We start from the raw sequence: 19,836 nt of genomic DNA, 5'->3' as shown, positions 1-19,836 counted from the left end.
AGATGGGTGGGCAGGGGTGGCAGAGGGCAGCCAATGGTTTTTTTGGACGGTGTTAATGACTCTCTGTGCAGTCTTCCTGTTCTCAGTTTCGGCCCCTGCGCACCAAACACCTGGGCAGTAGGAGCGCACGTTCTCCACTGAGGAGCCATAGAAGGCCAGCAGCAGCTTCTGGTTCTGGTTGTTTTTCCAGAGGACATGGGGGAAATGCAGCCACTGCTGGGTCTTCTTTACCAGTCGGTGTTGTGGGTACAGGTGGGATCAGCAAAGATGTGGGTGCCCAGAAACCTGAAGGTGGAGACAGATTCCACCCATCCTCCATTTATAATCGAAGGGGAATGGAGCTGTTTGTCGCTCCTAAAGTTCATTATAAGTTCTTTGATTTTAAGGACCTTCTGCCTCAGGTTGTTTTCGGAGCACCAGGAGGACAGGTTCTGTACACTGTCTCATCTCTATCAGAGATGGGCCCAACCACATTGGTGTCAAAAGCATACTTGACGATGACATTGGTTGGGTGGGTTGGTGTACAGTCATATGTTGGGACACATTCAAAGTTTTAGCAGTTTTCTGGACTGTCTGACCTTCAGTTCGTAAATTAATGATGGGCTGTTGTTTCTCTTTACTTAGCTGATTGGTTCGTGACATGATATGAATTATAACAGTTGTCAACTATGGCTGTCAGCTGTGTACCAACCTGACTTCTGCACAACACAACTGATGTTGTTAAGAAGGAAAGAAATGCCACAAATGAACCCTGACAGGCACACCTGTGAGGGGAAACCATGTCAGGTGACTACATCATGAAGCTCACTGAGAGCAGGGTTTGCAGCTCTGTCAACAAAGCAAACAGTGGCTACTTTGAGGAATCTAAAATATATTTACAGTGGGGCAAAAAAGTATTTAGTCAGCCACCAATCGTGCAAGTTCCCCCACCTAAAATGATGACAGAGGTCAGTAATTTGCACCAGAGGTACACTTCAACTGTGAGAGACAGAATGTGAAAAAAAAATCCATGAATCCACATGGTAGGATTTGTAAAGAATTTATTGGTAAATCAGGGTGGAAAATAAGTATTTGGTCAATAACAAAAATACAACTCAATACTTTGTAACATAACCTTTGTTGGCAATAACAGAGGTCAAACGTTTACTATAGGTCTTTACCAGGTTTGCACACACAGTAGCTGGTATTTTGGCCCATTCCTCCATGCAGATCTTCTCGAGAGCAGTGATGTTTTGGGGCTGTCGCCGAGCAACACGGACTTTCAACCCCCGCCACAGATTTTCTATGGGGTTGAGGTCTGGAGACTGGCTAGGCCACTCCAGGACTTTCAAATGCTTCTTACGGAGCCACTCCTTTGTTGCCCGGGCGGTGTGTTTTGGATCATTGTCATGTTGGAAGACCCAGCCTCGTTTCATCTTCAAAGTTCTCACTGATGGAAGGAGGTTTTGGCTCAAAATCTCACGGTACATGGCCCCATTCATTCTGTCCTTAACACGGATCAGTCGTCCTGTCCCCTTGGCAGAAAAACAGCCCCATAGCATGATGTTTCCACCCCCATGCTTCACAGTAGGTATGGTGTTCTTGGGATGCAACTCAGTATTCTTCTTCCTCCAAACACGACGAGTTGAGTTTATACCAAAAAGTTCTACTTTGGTTTCATCTGACCACATGACATTCTCCCAATCCTCTGCTGTATCATCCATGTGCTCTCTGGCAAACTTCAGACGGGCCTGGACATGCACTGGCTTCAGCAGCGGAACACGTCTGGCACTGCGGGATTTGATTCCCTGCCGTTGTAGTGTGTTACTGATGGTGACCTTTGTTACTTTGGTCCCAGCTCTCTGCAGGTCATTCACCAGGTCCCCCCGTGTGGTTCTGGGATCTTTGCTCACCGTTCTCATGATCATTTTGACCCCACGGGATGAGATCTTGCGTGGAGCCCCAGATCGAGGGAGATTATCAGTGGTCTTGTATGTCTTCCATTTTCTGATGATTGCTCCCACAGTTGATTTTTTCACACCAAGCTGCTTGCCTATTGTAGATTCACTCTTCCCAGTCTGGTGCAGGTCTACAATACTTTTCCTGGTGTCCTTCGAAAGCTCTTTGGTCTTGGCCATGGCGGAGTTTGGAGTCTGACTGTTTGAGGCTGTGGACAGGTGTCTTTTATACAGATGATGAGTTCAAACAGGTGCCATTCATACAGGTAACGAGTGGGGGACAGAAAAGCTTCTTACAGAAGACGTTACAGGTCTGTGAGAGCCAGAGATTTTCCTTGTTTGAGGTGACCAAATACTTATTTTCCACCCTGATTTACGAATAAATTCTTTACAAATCCTACCATGTGGATTCATGGATTTTTTTTTCACATTCTGTCTCTCACAGTTGAAGTGTACCTCTGGTGCAAATTACTGACCTCTGTCATCATTTTAAGTGGGGGAACTTGCACAATCGGTGGCTGACTAAATACTTTTTTGCCCCACTGTAGAGTTATTTATCCATCTTTTCTTTGATACATAATTCCATAAACTTGCTTCATATATTTGATGTCTTCAGTTTGTATCTACAATGTAGAAAGTAGAAGCAAATAAAGAAAAACCATGAAATGAGAAGGTCTGTCCACACTTTAACATGTAGTGTGTGTTAGCCCTGCTGATGGACTGGCAGCCTGTCCAGGGTGCACCCTGCCTGTCGTCCTATGGTAGCTGGAATAGGCTCCAGCCTGGGTGGATGGTATTACAACATAATACAAATGATACTAAACAGCAGAAACTAAAAGTCTGTTTTTACAACACTTTTATGTTGCCACTTTGATTGGTTGATTGATTGGTAATTTATTTCAAACATGTAAGCAATATACAGGTACATTTAGAAAAGAAAATAAGAGAGAAAAAAATACTATACAAAAACATCAATGCATTTCAATATAGCTGCCGTTCTGATTAATTTACATGTTGAAAGGGAGTGGGAAGAAGTAAACACTTATTTAATCCCACCCCTTTGCCATAAATTATCAGATAATATTTAATCAGCTTCCTTACTGATATAATTTCTAATAAAAATAGTGAACAGATTTCTGATATACCATATACTATAATATCACATCATGATTTTTTTTTAAAATAGAGACATTCACTTAATTTCAATATTTTACTTTTCTTTATAGTTCGAGAAGATCATATTTTTATAACTCTTTTTGAACGGTTTTATGTTTGGACGTCGCTTTAATAGTGTGAATGCCTCAAGGCATTCACACTATTGAGTTCCTGTTTCTCTTTAAACTTTATTCTTCTACCTTATTCTATTTGCTCTGACCTTTGCTGGTTAACTACTCCCTCAGATTTTCACCATTCAAATTTTAAACTGTTCTGCTCTTTCAGCTAATGCCTGGTGCTCATAGCTTTTATACTTTTTCAGATATTAAGCATTTATTGCATTTTTTGGCCCATTTTGCTGAATGGGACCACATTATCAGTGTGATCACCAGTTTTGCTTGCCGGGCTGAGCCATGTTTTAGCTCAGTGAGATGAGCAGCCGTTCTCAGACCAGGAGGCCTGGGTTAAAATCCGCTTAGGACAAAAAAAAATTCAGTTAACAGTTCAACTATCTAAACTCTTTTCAGCACAAATTTCAGCTTTTTCACCTTTTTTTAGCAGAATTTTCAGTTTTTCACTGCTTTTCAGCACTAATTCAAGCTTCTTCAGCTGTTTCAGCACAAACTTCAGCTTCTTTACCCCTTTTCAGCAGAAATTCTTCTGATTCACCTGTTTTCAGCGCAAAGTTCTGCTTCTTAGCCTCTTTTCAGCATAAATTGTGCTGATTCACCTCTTTTCAGCAGAATTCCAACTTTTCCACCTCTTTTCAGCACAAAGCTCAGCCTCTTCAACTCTATTCTGCACAAATTTCAGTTTCTTCACCTCCTTTCAGCACAAAGTTCTGCTTCTTCACCTCTTTTCAGCAAATTTCAACTTCTGCTCCACAGTGCACATTTTTCTCTCATAATATCTTTGTTTGGCACCAGAACTGGTTTGGCTCAGTGGGATGAGCAGCTGCCGTGAGACCCGGTGGCAAAAGTTTGAATCCTATGTGTGACGGTTTCCACACATCTTCCCAGCTTGCCTCCACTCTGCTTTCTTGACACTCTTCAGTTTACCCTTTCACATACAGCCATCTTCAGCAAGCACTTCTGCTTCTACACCTCTTTTAAGCAGATAATTCTGCGTTTTCAGTTGTTTTCAGCAGATTCCAATACGAGGCATTCACACTGTATTTTCGCAGGAAATGCAACTTTTTCTCGTTCCATATTCAGACTGTTCCAGTTTCACTCCATGAACAGAAACACACAGACCTTCCCTGTTTTGAAGTTATAAAAACCCCTTATATTATAACTTCCTTCTTTCAAACAAAAAGCATACTCTGAATATCACCTGGCAGTTCTTTATTTTTTGCTTTTCACTAGATCGTCAATTTTCAATATTTCAGACTGCAAAAATAGTGAGTTTGTATGTTCCTGTAACCTGCACTGTGGATGATTCGAATTGCTTTTTTTTTTTGAAGAGTAAAAAGTGAATGTAATGTGGTTTTATAGTTTTTGCCCCAGACCTCTGCACAATAGCTTAAGTATGGTGAAACCAGTGAACAGTATAGAATATGAAGTGATGTTTGTCTAATAGCTGTTTTGCCTTGTTTAGTATTGCAATGCTTTGTGATACTTTGGAATGAATATATCTTACGTGAGCTCTCAGTTAAGTTTTTCATCTGTTATTACCCCCAGAAATTTATTTTCACTGACTCTTTCAATATCAACACCATTTATTTGAATCTTTGCATTTGTATTTAAATGACTATTTCCAAATAACATAAGTTTAGATTTATTCAAATTTAATGATAACTTGTTTTTATCAAGCCAGAACTTCAATTGACTTATTTCATTAGTCATATCCTCCAATAAATGCTCCAATACTGAAATTATCTATAAATGCCAACCATAATGCACCAAAAATCCCCAAAACTTTAAGAAATGAGCTGTAAACATCTTGATAGTTTTCTATTTTACTCTGTAGCCATTATATACACTTAGCAAACAAGTACTAAATTATTCTAGAATAAAACTAGAACTAGGCTTGCTCCTGTAACCTAAACCAGTCAATGTCTTCAAAGTATACTGAGTCTACTGACTCTGTGCCTTCTTTACTTTGTTGTCAGTCATTTTTACCAGTAAAAAGACAATTTTGCATTTTTTTGCACTTTGGTTTTGTTATCATCTGTGAAGAAGCAAACTTATAACAAAAATCTGCATTGTAGTCCAGATCACAATATTAGGAATTAGAACTTCGTTCTTTCCTTTTGTTGTATAAAACAAAAACACCAGGGAAACAACTAGTTCATTTTATTGTAATTATTCTCATTTAGTCATATATCTTTTATAAATAATCTGTGCAGATGACGACGACGATGAAGACGGTACTTATCACAAGGGCTCTGTGTGCGCATATTGTGAATTCTGTGAGGTATGTATGAGATTGACTTTGAGAAATGATGTTCTGTCATTACAGGATCAAAGTCAAATCCTTACTAAAACAAACATCACGATGTACAGTTATGGACCCAAATATCTAAACATTAAAACTGGTGGATTGTTCCTTCCTTACTGACGTGAGAGCACTGCTTGCTATTTCATGATTTGCTTTCTAGTCTTTTTAAAATAAAATGGGCTTTCTTCCAGCACTGTGACAGCTGTGATAAATGTCCTTGTGAGGAGGGAGACACCTCCGAGCACTGTGACGACTGCAAGGTGAGAAAGTACACAACATCTGACCTCCTTCTCAATTTAAAGCAATTCTGCCTTTGATGCACAATAAATAACAACTATGGTAATGTAACACGATGACAATAAATCCAGGAACTAAGAACTGCAGAGCACAGAAAAGTAGGGAGTTTTTGACAACAGTGGTTCATTTTCTAGTAATATAATGGATGGTGATATTGGTCTGTTGTATTTTTGAGGCAAGGGGGGAGCCAAGACTGTATAGTTTGAGGTGACGTTTGGAGCAAGCAACAAGTGGGGCTGACACTGATACAGGGGAAGCTAGCAAACAGGAAACGCACCAAAGGAGTCCAACAAAAAGCAATCCGGTTGTTCAGTGATGACGCGACGAATCCTACTTCCGGGTCTAAAGTAGTCTGCGTTTAATATGGCTTTTGTGTTGTTAACATGTTTAATGTTATTTATTTTCTTCTATTTGATCTCAAAAAGCTCCTAAAACAGTCAGTGATCACTGTTGACCTCCCTCGGCTTTTATTACCGCTAATCATTTATTTAAGCTCAGTTTTTAAAACCTTACGATGTAACTACAGCCCAGCCCATGCAGCAGTATATGAATGACTAACCTCGTATTGTGGATGGATTATCTCAGTTGTTCTCCTGGCTGAAGTTTGGTCCTTTTACAGCATCCTGCCATGCGATTACATTTGTTCCTGACCACCGAGAACACTCACATTAACTTTTATCGAGTGGAAAAAAAGTTAGCTTGTTTATATTATGCTAACATAGCTGTGTCGCTAGCGGTCACGTAGCACAACATTATATACCAGCTAGCCCAACTTCAGTAACCCTACAAACGTCACTGCTGTTTAGTTTTCTGTCTTCATTTATGCTGGAAGTGATAACAGAGCTGTACGTTTTAATTTGTTTCCAAAACCCCGCAGTCAGGACATGCTATATTGTATTTAGATAGAAGCTAGCGAGCTAACTCCCTGCTAACTTCTAACTCCGTTAAATGTCATAAATTCCGTTTTCATGGATGCCTGGATGTTAAACTCAATTGTTACACCTGGTAGAGCAGAACGCTGATCATTTTATTAAAGATGAAAGACTTTAGACAGTTTTTCAACTCTCAGTAATGCCACAGTGATCGTTTGATATATGGACCTGCAGCGGAGTTTAGACCCAGACACGGCTAGTGACGTCAGACTGAACAACCGGATAGGTGTGTTTTGATTTAAGGCATTTTGCTGCCATGGTTTGGGTCTACCTTTACCATTAGAGGGATGGGTTACTACCAGAGAGTAGCCAAAAATTGTACTCAAGTAACAGTAGCACTACCTCAACATAGTTTTACTCAAGTAACAGTAAAAACTAGCCGTCCAAGAAATTATTCAAGCAAGAGTTAAAAGGTATTGAGTAAAAAGGGTACTTGGGTACTGAGTAACTGATCATAACATCTGATTTAATGTTTAAAAATGAGATCATCAGACAGGCAGAAATATAAAGTGAAAGAATGAAAAGGAAAAAAATACTACATATAAACAACATGACTACAAAAAAATCTAAGCAGAATAAACTCTTTTCCAATCAATTACCTTTCAGTATAAAACACACACACACACACACACACACACACACATATATATATATATATATATATATATATATATATATATATATATATATATATATATATATATATATATATATATACAGTGCAAAAGTGCATTGAAGCAGTTCTGCTTTTCCATAGTCGTCCCATCTTCCTGACTTTATACTGTCACTTTATAATGTCACTCACCACTCTGCTACTGTTCAGAACCCCCCACCCCCGTACCATTTCATGCCAGGACAAATTTTGAATTCATTAATTTGTTTCTTTTTGTTCATAGATGTGCAGTTTCTGCAATGTTTGTCCTGTTTGCCAAACCGTTTGTAAGCCTGGTGAGTAAATTCTCTGTCACCACTGTGAATATATGAATATCGTTAGCTTCATAGCATAATTGCCTAAGTCATTTGACTAAGTCAATGACTTAGGCACTTATGCTATGAAGCTAACGATATATATGGAACGACATTTCAAAAGGAAAGTTTCTTTGTTTCAGTTTATCTGGTCATCACTCCTAAATTACAGGAAGCTTAGAGTTTGGCACTTTATATATAGTCATGTCCTATCTTTGAGCCACAGTTTTGGGGAATCATTAAATTTTCCTTTTGATATGCTCAAGTCATATTTTAGTCTTTTCAGTTCCTTCAGTCTGGTCCCTGTGTTTCTTTATGTCTTCTTTGTTTCCTTGAAGTCTGTCATGTCTCCATATTTTTTCTTCTGTCCATGTCAGCTTTGTATGTCTCACATTACTTCTGGTTTCATTTTGATAAACCCGTGTCTTGTCTGTGTTATGTTCAGTTTGCGGTCTTATTAATCCTGATTTGTCCTTGCTGTGTTCCCAGCTGTCTCCACTTCCCTAATCCCCCCCCCCCCCCCCCCCCCCGTGCATTTATTAATGTGAACGTTAAGATCCAAATCTTGATTTATTAAACATTAAATAATTGATGTTTTCATTATTGTTTTCTGTACTGTCCCCTGTTGTCCACTCTTGTTGTCTCTGTTCTAATATGATGTGATCACTGGTTTTTGTCCTTGTCTCTATATCTGTAAATAGTGTCTCTGTATGTTGTTATTAACTTGTGTGTAAATCAACCTGCCACAGGGTCTACAGATGTGTGTGTGTGTGTGTGTGTGTGTGTGTGTGTGTGTGTGTGTGTGTGTGTGTGTGTGTGTGTCAGAGGGGTGTTTACATCCTGCCACCAATCAAAAACTGTCTGCTTAGAATTTGTGGACTCATGCTGAGCTTGCTTGAGGTCATTTTTTGTTGTACTGCATTACTTTCAGTACTTCTTCATTTTGATGATCTTCAGTACCAACTTTTGCTTTTTTTATTTTGGAAAAGGAAATTTTAGCAAATGAAGCTCAGTCTAAGTAATTTTTTGGCTTTATTTATCACATTTTTCAGTTTTTGGTACTCTATATTTTGGTAATCTTATGCAGTTAAGCCATTCAGCAAATTCAACTTTAAGTATTTCTAATAGTTTCAAGCATTTCAGGTAAAATTTCCAAATTTTCAGCATTCATATTATAGATTGCAGCTTGTCCAAAATGCTCCGGCACGCCTTTTGACTGAAACCAGAAGGTTTGCCTCTGTCACCCCTGTCCTTGCTGATTTGCAATCAAATACTATATTGAATTTAAAATATTGCTGCTTACCTTTAAAATTATAAACAATACAGCGCCTAGCTATCTCGACGAAACTCCTTAGACCATATACCCCTGGGACAGCCCTCAGGTCATCAGCCCAATGACTTTTGGTACAGTCTAGATCTCGGCTTAAGTATAAAATACAGGCATTAACTAACCAGAAAAGCAAGGTTAAATAAGAGAGTTTTTAATAGTGATTTGAATGATTGGATGGATTCAGACGCGTGAATAGCAATGGGAAGGTTATTCCACAGCTGAGGCGCAACCAGGGCAAACGCATGGTCACCTCTGGTCTTAACTAACAATTTAACTTTGTATACATCTTCTACTTAATACCCATGTGTTTCTAGCAAGTTTGGTTTGATATTCACTTTTATTCTTGCGTAATTAGTGCCATTGACCTGTTGGCATATTCAGTGCTTTGTTAATGGTCTTATATTATTCATGTTTTAACCTGCTGTTTTATTGTGAAGCACTTTGGTGTACCGTTGGTATGGTATTGTATATTGCATATTTGCTGTGAAATGCTTTTTCTAGTTGTCTCTGTCTCTATCTCTAAACTCTGTTACATACTCAACATGGAATGATCCCCTTTGTCAGGGCGTGTAGCTTCTTCTTTAAGATACTCCAATTTGCGTGGCCATGCCCCTTATCTATAAAACAGCTGTTCAGACTTGAAATCATCGATCATTTGAGCTTCACTTTACTGTCAGGTGCAGTGTGTGTATTGGAAGAGTGTGTGGTACAGTGTGTGTCTGTTACCTTTATGGTGGGGAGCCTGTCTGTTGGCAGCCTCCCAGGATTGCTGTCATTTCCTCTGTAGCTCTAGTTGGCTGTGATCACTTCTGGCATATTGCCTGTGGTTTCGCTGGTTTACATGTCCATTGGGTCCTTGCTGTGGCTGATGCTGTTAGCCCCGTGAGCGAGGGTTTCTCTGGTCTGCTAGGTGAGCCCAGTCTGTTTTTCACGATCGTGAGTTTCACACCGAGTGGCTTAGCATAACCCTTCTCACCAAGCATCCTTCACAATATAAACTAAAAGAAAATTGTATGAAAGACAGTCAGGGGAACATGAAGATCAGCAAAGAAAGATGAGCTATTTAGCTTAGCTTAGGAAAAAGCAGTATTTATCTCGCTGTTTCATCGTTACGGCTGCCTCATTCTCCCAGCAAGTATGGCAAGCCCTGTGTGCCATAACTGTGTGGGATGTGACATTTCTATGCCTCTGGATGATGGCATAACAGGTGCGATGTGATTGGGTACTAACATGCCTTGCTGGTGAGGGAAAAACCCCTAGTCCTGTATGGACTGACCTGTACTCACTTTTCTGGCACAAAATGTGCAGGCTCACCCCTTCTCGATATGCCTAAAGTTGGAAAAATGGATGCCTCACAGGCCAAAGGGGAGTGCCCAGACCCTTGGCAGGTGTCTTTCCCTTCCCCTGCTGCTAGGCTTGTCGAAGAGCCACCCTTTAGGAGCTCCTCACTGGCCCCAGCGATTGAATGTGATTAGCAGAGCATCCAGAGCTCTGCCCTTCCTGAGGACTCTGTGGCGCCTGCTTCCAGTTTTGAGGACACTGGACATTTGCGGCCTTCCCAGATGCAGGTGCCTGACATTAAGGACCTGATGAGCTAGTAGTTCGGCTCTTGGCTTTTGTAGACGTGGTGCGCACCCACATGGAAAGAAGGAGGATGAACAGCCAAGGCTCTGATATCCTCCAGCGACCCCCCTCTCCCTTGACCTATCCTGGAGCAAGGTCGGCCAGCCCCCTTCCAGCCTGTGCCTGGAGCGGTCTCACTAGGTAAAAGTTGTGGTCTCCACTGAGCTTTCCATTGGTGGAGGGACTCAACCAACTTAGACCAGGGTCACGCAGTAGGTCTGGTGACTCACCGTCAGCTGGTCTTCACGGACACTTTCCAAGTCAATTTGGGTAGGGTCCACTAAGGCTGTGCGGTAAATGGCTATTGAACCAGCCACTAGGCAACTTATCCTCACTGGAGCTGTACCATGTTATCATCAGGACAGACACAATGGTTGCAACAGCCTACATCAACAGGCCTAGGTTCTCCCCTCCTCTTCAGGATGGCTAACAGGTTGTGGCAGTGTGCTCATCCCCTGTTCCATTGAGTTTGCTTGGGTACATGCAGCAGGGCCATTGAACGTGGACATTAAGTTGATGGGGGCCCGAGCCCAGGAGAGTGGAGACTCCATCCACAGATGGTTGACCAGGTCTGGCATCACTTTGGAAGGGCAAACTTCTATCTTTTCGTCCAGGGAGTTGACGCAATGCCATTGTTTCTTCTCTCTCCAGAATGATGACCTGCCTCTGGGGTGGGACACCCGTGCACATCCTTGCCCCCAGACTCTATGCATTCCTTTCCATTCTCCCTCCTCCAGTTGGTCCTCCACTGAGTCCAGACCGAGGAGATGAGGCTGATCCTGGTGGCCCCTCTTGGTCCCACATGCCTTGGTTTTCAGCAATCCCTCTGCTACTGAATGGGACCCATGAGAGCTTCCCTTCCAAAGGGACCTCCTGTCTCAAATAAGCAGTATGCTTTTCCAGCCCTTCCTGGCAGGGCTCAGGGTGAGAACCTGGAAAGGCACCTTTCCTTAGGGTTGCCTGAACCTGTGATATGAAATTTGCAGGAATCTGTGCACCATCCACAAGGTCTGCCTATCCCTACCGCTGGTGACTTTTTGCTTCCTGATGTGCGGTCCAATAGTTGGACCACTACGAGGCTACATTTAAGACCATCCTGTAGTTCCTGCTTTCCCAACTGATCTGCAATTACCCAGCGAGGTATGGTAACAGCAATCAAGGTGGTTCACACTGGTTGCTCAGCACTCAGTGGGACTGACCTCTCCCTAATTTCCTGGTTTCTTAGGAGTGCCCAGCAACTTACATTTCGCAGGACTGGACCTCCAGTTCCTCCATGGGACATGGATGTGATCCTTGGTGCACTTCAGCATTGTCCCTTTGAGCTGCTCAAAGATGCTCATGTGAAATGGCATTTCCTTAAAATGGCCTTTTTGGTGGACATAACATCTGCCAGTCCACAGAGATTGCTACAGGTGGTTGCTAAAGAGGAAAGAGGTAATCCTGCAAGAAAAATGAAGAATTGCCATCCCTCAGCAGATTAGATCAAATTAGGTTTTCCGATTATGATCCAATGTGTTCCAGCATTTGTAATCCTGAGAGGAACATGTTTTTGGTTAACTCAAACTGCAGTAGAAAGTTACAATAGGTAACAGTTTTCCATCTGATCATATATGTTGACTTTGTCATTGGTTGTCTCCAGCTCACTAATGGTTCGTCGTTTTTATTCAGGAGGATTTCTGGATGAAGTGACTGGATCGATCTACAAGTGAGTGCTGTTCACACTGACTTTAAGCCTGCTCAAGTTATTCTGAAATTCAGTCATTCACATCTCTATTTCTTTTTCCATAGGACTGTAGCTGACGTCTTTGATGAAGATGATGATGATGTCAACTAAATTTAACCATATGTTGCCACCATGTGGACAAACTAATATACCATACTTTCATTGGTTATGGTTATTTGGGGTTTTTTTCTTCAATAACACATTTGCTCCCCAATAACGTCAGAGAAATTTTTAAAATAATAATTTCACATGTTTATGTATTGTTGCTACCTGACAAGTCTGAATACTGAAATCATTATTTAAATAAAACAGACGGGACATTTTTATTGATTGACTGATTTTTAAATGCAGACTGTTTTGGGAAGCGCATCTGTAACTGGAAGGTTCGATCCCCGGGCTCTCTGTCCTGGTTGTTGTGTCCTTGGGCAAGACACTTCACCTACCGCCTACTGGTGTTGGCCAGAGGGGCCGATGGTGCAATATGGCAGCCTGGCTTCTGTCAGTCTGCCCCAGGGCAGCTGTGGCTACAACTGTAGCCTCCACTAGTGTGTGAATGTGAGAGTGAATGAATAGTGGCATTGTAAAGCGCTTTGAGGGCCTCGAAAAGCGCTATATCAATCCAATCCATTATTATTATTATTATAAGTGAGCACTTGGCAACAGTTGGAACTTTTTAACAGGAAGAGACCTCTGGCAGCACCAGGCTTAGTTAGAGGCAGACCAGGGGAAGAAGAGAAGAAGATGAGCACAGAGAGACCACAAACAGCAGATTTTTGTCAACTATATTACCTGACAAAACTTTCATTGGCAACAACTTAAGGATTAATTTGATTCTAGCTTTCACAAGCTTTTTTTTAATTCTACAACTATTCTTCAACCTCAAGTGAAAGACCAAAGAAGATATCAGGACAAGATGTTCACTGTGCTGAAATGGGATGAAGGAACATCAGCAAGCATGATGAGAACCTCACAAAACACCAGAGATTGAGAGTAGAGCTAGAGAAGGTGTGGAAATTAAGGGCAACAGTGGTCTCTGTGGGAACACTCAGAAGAGATATAGGTACAAAGTGACTCAAAAAATGCCATTTTATATGGTTAGAAATTTATAGCATTTTAACAGGCAACATGGTATGATTTATTGGTATTAACAATAAAAGTATTGACAATACAAGTAGTCAGTAACTACTGAGGATGATTGTGCTTTTTTTCATCTTTGCCTACGCCAGCTACCATAGGGAAGGACACAGGGTATACTTGGACAGGCCACCAGCACAGAAAGACAAAACAAGGCTGACACAGTGATCCGGACAACGATTCACACTCATATTTGCTCCTCCTTATTGACTAGGACCTTCATGATAATCACCACGCCACCTTACTGCCAACATTAACTTTTATTTCACTTTTTTTCACTTGTACTTTGTTGGAAAAAAGTTTTTTGTAAATTCTGCATTTGGCTGTAGTGAACGTTTAAATCCAGCAGATTTTGCTACTGGGTGACACACCAACAGCTGGTTCGAGCCAGCAGGGTTCACCTCCAAGCACAGTGAGTTACCTGCTGGAGCCTGAAACTGCAGCAAGGTGCAAAGCAGATCTAGTATGCCCAGTGTTGGGTAAGTTACTTTAAATTAGTAACTTAATTACATTACTAGTTACTTCCATCAAAAGTAACTCAGTTACTTCAAGTTACTCGTTACTTTCAAAGTAACTAGTTACTAGGGAAAGTAACTTTGGTTTTACTCAGAATTCTCTTGTTAATGTGTTGCTTCCATAACTTTGCCAGCCTTCTAGCTTGCTTACTTGCCACAGTGCACTGTGCCACCTACCAAAGGAAAAAATAATGTGCATATTTCCACGAGAGAAATCCCACGCCTGGACCGTCATTGACTGCTGCCATGATTCTAGCCTACGTCACAGCGTCATGTGCGCCTTTTACATCCAACACAAAAACTGCAGTCGTGGTGCTTTGATTGCACTCAGAACTCAGAAATTCTGCCTTCTGAATAGGAAGATGTAGGTAACACCAGACTGCAGATGAGCTGCATACAGGGCTGGACTGGGACAAAACCACCACATATCCAGCTTTACAGCTGTGGCTCCAGCAGACATCAGCTGATACTAGAAAGTAATATTAAATAAATTCTAACAACAGCTGATCAAACGTGCTGCTGTTGTTTAACGTGACATCTGCTGGTTTCATCTTTCTGGCGCAAAGCGGACGATAAATAAACAAGAGGGAAAAGCCGATCAGCTGATCATTGATCAGTTTCATGATTAAAGTAGCAACAGGAGAGGGAGGGGGGAGAATGAGAGAAGAAGAGGCAGCTGTGCAGCAAAGACAGAATAACTCCAGCTTTGTGTCTTTTTCATTGTAGCTGAAGTCCGGGACAAACTGTTCCTTTTCACGTCAACACAAAACGCGTAATATTTTCTCTGAATACGAGACGATTTTGTTTTTTACAGGACGGTTGGCAACTCTAATAATTAACCGTATGAACAAAATAAAGTTCACTATCAGTAACATAGCACCACCCAGCTGTATAGAAACTCCGTCATGCTAGCTAGCACGCAGTACGAAAAAGTCAGCACAACAAAAATAAACTCCACCTAAACTTGGTTTATATCTGACCCAGAGAGACTGCAGGTCATAACTTCTTACCTGAAGTTCAGTTCACCTGACACTCGGACCAGCGCCCGCTTCGGGTCTCTCCTCCTGCCTCCCTTTTCCTTCATCCACCTGCTGGCCTCCACCACTTGCTAATGTTACTGAATCTGTGGAAGCTCCGCGATAGCCACCACACGAAGTAACGAGTAACGAGCCTATCTAAATCCCAGTAACGACTAACGCGTTCCTGGTTTTGGCATAATAACTAGTTACCGTGCTCGTTACCACAATAATAACGTAGTTACTGTAACCCGTTACTTAATAACGCGTTAGTCCCAACACTGAGTATGCCTGATGGCTTCTGTGTGTGCGCATGGCTGTTATGCGTGCGGGTTGTTGAATTTACACGTTAGGAATTTAATTGCACCTGTGAAATGAAAAGATTTGCTTGGGATTATGTTTTTTTCTCGCAGGTCTGGAAGATCACTTCTGTGCCTGAACAGTAGGAGGGTCTGAAGGTTTTTAATACTGGCTAATGTCTTTGTGTTCTCAATGAGCATCAATAATAGACTAGAAAAATTTGCATTTCCTGTAGAAATGCTGTGTGGATGATGTAAAGCTGAAGCTGTCTGCTGAAACTAGCCGAAAAAGCTGAAAAGTTGCAAATATTCTAAAAACTTTGCCGAACTATAAGAACTTTGGAAAAATGTAATTACTTAGCAGAACTGCAATAACTTAGAGGAAACATAATACTTAGCAGAAAAATACAATAACATAGAAGAACTCAGCAGAAACATAACTTCTCAGAAATACAACAATTTAGGAGAGATACTATAAGAAAACAGAAATGCTATATTTAGCCAAAAACACTTAAACATTACAGAAATACTGTGATTTATGAAAAATACTACAACATAGCAGAAATACTGTGATTTAGCAGAGATACTGTGATGTACCACAAATACTGTGATGTACCACAAATACTGTAATTTAGCAGAAAAACTATGATTTGGCACAAATGCTGTGATTCAGCATATTATATATTAATATTATAACATAGCAGAGATACCATAATTTAGTAGAAATACTATGATATAGCTGAAATAATATGATTCTGTGATTTAGCAGAATAGTAATAACTTAAATAGAAATATTGGAAAAGCAAAATGACCAGCTGAAAAAAGCTGAACATGGTAAGGTTCCCTCAAAACTACTTGTTCACCTGTGAAAAATTGGCAGAAATACAAAAAAAAAACAGGAAATAACAGCCAGCGGATACACACAATTACAAACATGGACACACATGGAAACACAAAGCCACAGAGAGACACACACAGGATCTATGCCAGTCAACCAGTCTGAACGTATTCAATTTTTATGCTAGAATGAGATGCTGCCAAAAAAGGGTCTCTCTCTCTCTCTCTCTTTCTCACACACACACAGACACAACAATGATGGTGACATTTTCTGAAAGCCAGCAAAAATACCTGTGTTTTGATGTGGGGCTTGAGTGAAAATTGAGCGAGTAGCAAGAAGTTGTTTGGACATGAAGAGAAGATTCAGAAAGGGCCAGTATCCACTCTAAGCCAAGAGCATAGCAACCATAACAACACATGTATTTTCTGAAAAATCATAAAGATGAAACTGAAAACTTAAAGAGGGATAGGATTAAAATGGTAAACGATATGAAAAAGCTGAATCATACATGAATAGCCCAATAATTTGAGAACATTTTAAAGTTTGAATTGTTGCTCTACGTGACAGTATGAGGAAGTAGTTAAGTTTCAAAAACAAGCAAGTTTTTGTAGAACTTTGGAAGTTTCCCATTCATTTCAATGGGACAAAAAATGCATAAAAAGCTTAATATGTTAAAAAGTATAATAGTACAAAATACCAAAAGTCATAGCCGGCATTAGCAGAAATAGCAGAATAGTTTAAAATTTGAACGGTAAAAATCAGACAAAAATTGTGGAAGTAGTTAAAGGCCAAAGAACATACGGAAGCGACAAGAATAAAGAAAGTAAGGATAAAGAATAAAGAGAAACAGGAACTCAACAGTGTAGATGCCTACAGCATCCACACAATAATGTTGTTTTTTTAGCTGCAACTTTAGTCCTTAATTTTTTTCTGTTGGCATCAAACACTTTTAAAACATTTTTTATCTTGTAAGCATTAATATTCTAAGAAATCTCCTAAAACAGGACACGTAGACTTTACTTACTGACCAATAAAGTACGGTGTCCACAATAATAATACAACCCGCTTCGAGCCCATGTGCCAATGATAGTATTTGGGTCACTTACATTGTTTGTGGTCCTTCCTTTGAGTGTGATATTACACCAACTTGAATCTATCTCTCCCAGAGTAAACTTAACTGTGTTTTTTGAAAACTTAAAGCACGTGTAATTATTTGGTTTGGATATAAATGGTCCTACTTGTGTACGCTTATCTATTGGTGGAAATAAGCTCGAAAGTATGGTGCAATTGCCGGTGCTCACTGCTTCTCTAGTTAGCCTCATCATGCAGTTGAAACCCCACTCGTCCTCTGGATACAGTGGCGCGGGTTCGGTGAACAGACAAGGTCTAGCCGTGGCACAGGCGACACAATCAGACACGTGCTGTTCCCTAGCATTTTGGGCCACCCAATCCAGCCAGAGGTTACTGTCACTGAATCCGGTGGCGCGTTCAATTAAATCTTGCGGTTTCATTTGCGTGTAGTCAACCACCACTACTTTCCCTTTTATCAGAGATGTACTGACATTGTTTGGTGGCTGTGGTGTTGGTTTAGTTTTATTAATGAAATTGACCTTTATTAACCCCTTTGGATCTGTCCCTGAAACTTCGACACCTAGAACCAGATATAGAGGTGTCTCACGTTACCAACCCCCAATGGACAGGGTCAGCGGGTTCTGTGTTGGGCTAAAATCCCTCTGAAGTGCTAGATCTCCCCACCCTTGTTTAGACGGCTTCCAGCTTGCTCCTGTATACCCCCTTACCTGATTCCAATTCCGACACCAGCTGTCAAAAGGTCGATTTCCCCTTTGCCGCGAACATAAGAGACATTGACAAGCCTAACCCGAGCCCTGTGGTTTTCCACTCTTGACCTAGCCAGTGGCTACTGACAGGTCCAGATGGACCCGAGAGACAGGGAGAAGACTGCTTTTACTACCCCGATGGGGTTATTTGAGTTCCAGAGGATGCTGTTTGGTTTTTGCAACACACCCGCTACATTTCAACAACTGATGCAGCATTGTCTGAGAGGACAGATTGCTGAGTCATTATTGGTGTATTTGGATAAGATATGTCTGTGAAGGTTCTCAGTCATCCAGGTCATCGTAGTCAAAGGAGCTTGCAAAGAAAAGCGTCTGGACTTCTTTAAGTTGCTTGAAGACGTTTCACCTCTCATCCGAGAAGCTTCTTCAGTTCTAAGGTCAAATGGTGGAGAGTCCCAGATATAAACCTAGTGGGAGTTTCCCCCCACAGAGGGACAAAAGGACCCCTGATGATCCTCTAATCGCCTGAGCCAAGGTGTGAAACTGGGTGTGGGTCCCAATCAGCCAGAGTTTCGGGTGAGTTCATTGTGAAACCTGGCCCCACCTTATCATGCGAATTCCTGAGGTCAGATGGCCCAGGATGTGAGTGGGCGTTAAGGCGTCTGGGAAGGATCTCAAAACTGGATTATAGATGGCAGAGAGTTGGCGTCGTAAACCCCGCCTCTGTTCAAAGATGGTCGCTCACAGTGGACATAGATGCTTCTTTCACTCCTCTTTCAAACCATCTGTCCTCTCTGTCCAAAATGTGAACATTGGCATCCTCAAAGAGTGACCTTTGACCTTTAGATGCAGATGGACTGCTGAGTCTTGTCCTGTGGAGGTGGCTCTTCTGTGTTGTGCCATGCGCTTGTGAAGTGGCTGTTTGGTCTCTCCAATGTAGAGGTCTGAGCATTCCTCGCTGCACTGTACAGCATACACCACGTTGTTAAGTTTGTGTTTTGGCGTTTTGTCTTTCGGGTGAACCAGTTTTTGTCTGAGCGTGTTGCTCGGTCTGAAATGCACCGGGATGTCGTGCTTGGAGAAAACTCTCCTGAGTTTCTCTGATACACCGGCTACATAGGGGATGACAATGTTGTTGCGTCTGTCCTTCTTATCCTCCCTCGCTGGTGTCTGGTCTTCTTTTCTGTGCCTCTTTGCTGACTTTAAGAACGCCCATTTAGGATAGCCGCAGGTTTTGAGTGCTTCCTTTACATGTGTGTGTTCCTTCTTTTTCCCTTCAGGCTTAGAGGGAACATGTTCTGCCCGGTGGTGTAGGGTCCTGATTACTCCAAGTTTGTGTTCCAGAGGGTGATGGGAGTCAAACAGGAGGTACTGGTCCGTGTGTGTGGGCTTCCGGTAAACTTCGATGTTGAGGTTGCCGTTCTCTTCAATGTGTACAGCGCAGTCCAGGAAAGGCAAACAGTCGTCCTTTGTGTCTTCCCTGGTGAACTTGATGTTTTTATCCACAGCGTTAATGTGCGCAGTGAAGGATTCCACTTCTTGTGTCTTGATTTTGACCCAGGTGTCGTCCACATATCTGTACCAGTGGCTGGGTACTCTTCCTTTGAAAGAGCCGAGAGCCTTCCTTTCCACTTCCTCCATGTAAAGGTTGGCTACAATAGGTGACACGGGGGAGCCCATGGCACAGCCATGTTTTTGTCTGTAAAAGCCTTCGTTGTATTTGAAGTATGTAGTGGTGAGGCAGAGGTCTAACAGTGTGCAGGTCTGATCGGGTGTGAAGTTGGTCCTGTCCTCCAAGGAGCTGTCTTCTTGTAGTCGTTTTCTGACAGTCTCCAC

General features: G+C 41.6%; 1 protein-coding gene across 1 annotated transcript in view; it reads left to right on the top strand.

The window, feature by feature from the left end:
• LOC146575248 (uncharacterized) overlaps window positions 1-12,736 on the top strand; it is a 16,804-nt gene extending 4,068 nt beyond the window's left edge. The window contains exons 2-6 of the mRNA XM_085269876.1: window positions 5,440-5,507; window positions 5,723-5,791; window positions 7,657-7,708; window positions 12,348-12,384; window positions 12,468-12,736. Of these exons, the coding sequence (XP_085126002.1) occupies window positions 5,440-5,507; window positions 5,723-5,791; window positions 7,657-7,708; window positions 12,348-12,384; window positions 12,468-12,513 (272 nt within the window). The 3' untranslated portion in view covers window positions 12,514-12,736. The remainder of the gene's footprint in view (window positions 1-5,439; window positions 5,508-5,722; window positions 5,792-7,656; window positions 7,709-12,347; window positions 12,385-12,467) is intronic.
• Window positions 12,737-19,836: the final 7,100 nt, after the last annotated feature.

The sequence above is a fragment of the Mchenga conophoros genome, linkage group LG4, assembly GCF_057382185.1.
Source record: "Mchenga conophoros isolate Kocher_MC1m ecotype Shallow Benthic linkage group LG4, M_conophoros_male_GT1.1, whole genome shotgun sequence".
In the NCBI taxonomy this organism is placed as follows: Eukaryota; Metazoa; Chordata; class Actinopteri; order Cichliformes; family Cichlidae; genus Mchenga; species Mchenga conophoros.
The sequence above is the reverse complement of the archived record's forward strand: the minus strand, read 5'-3'. Positions and strand labels throughout refer to the sequence as shown.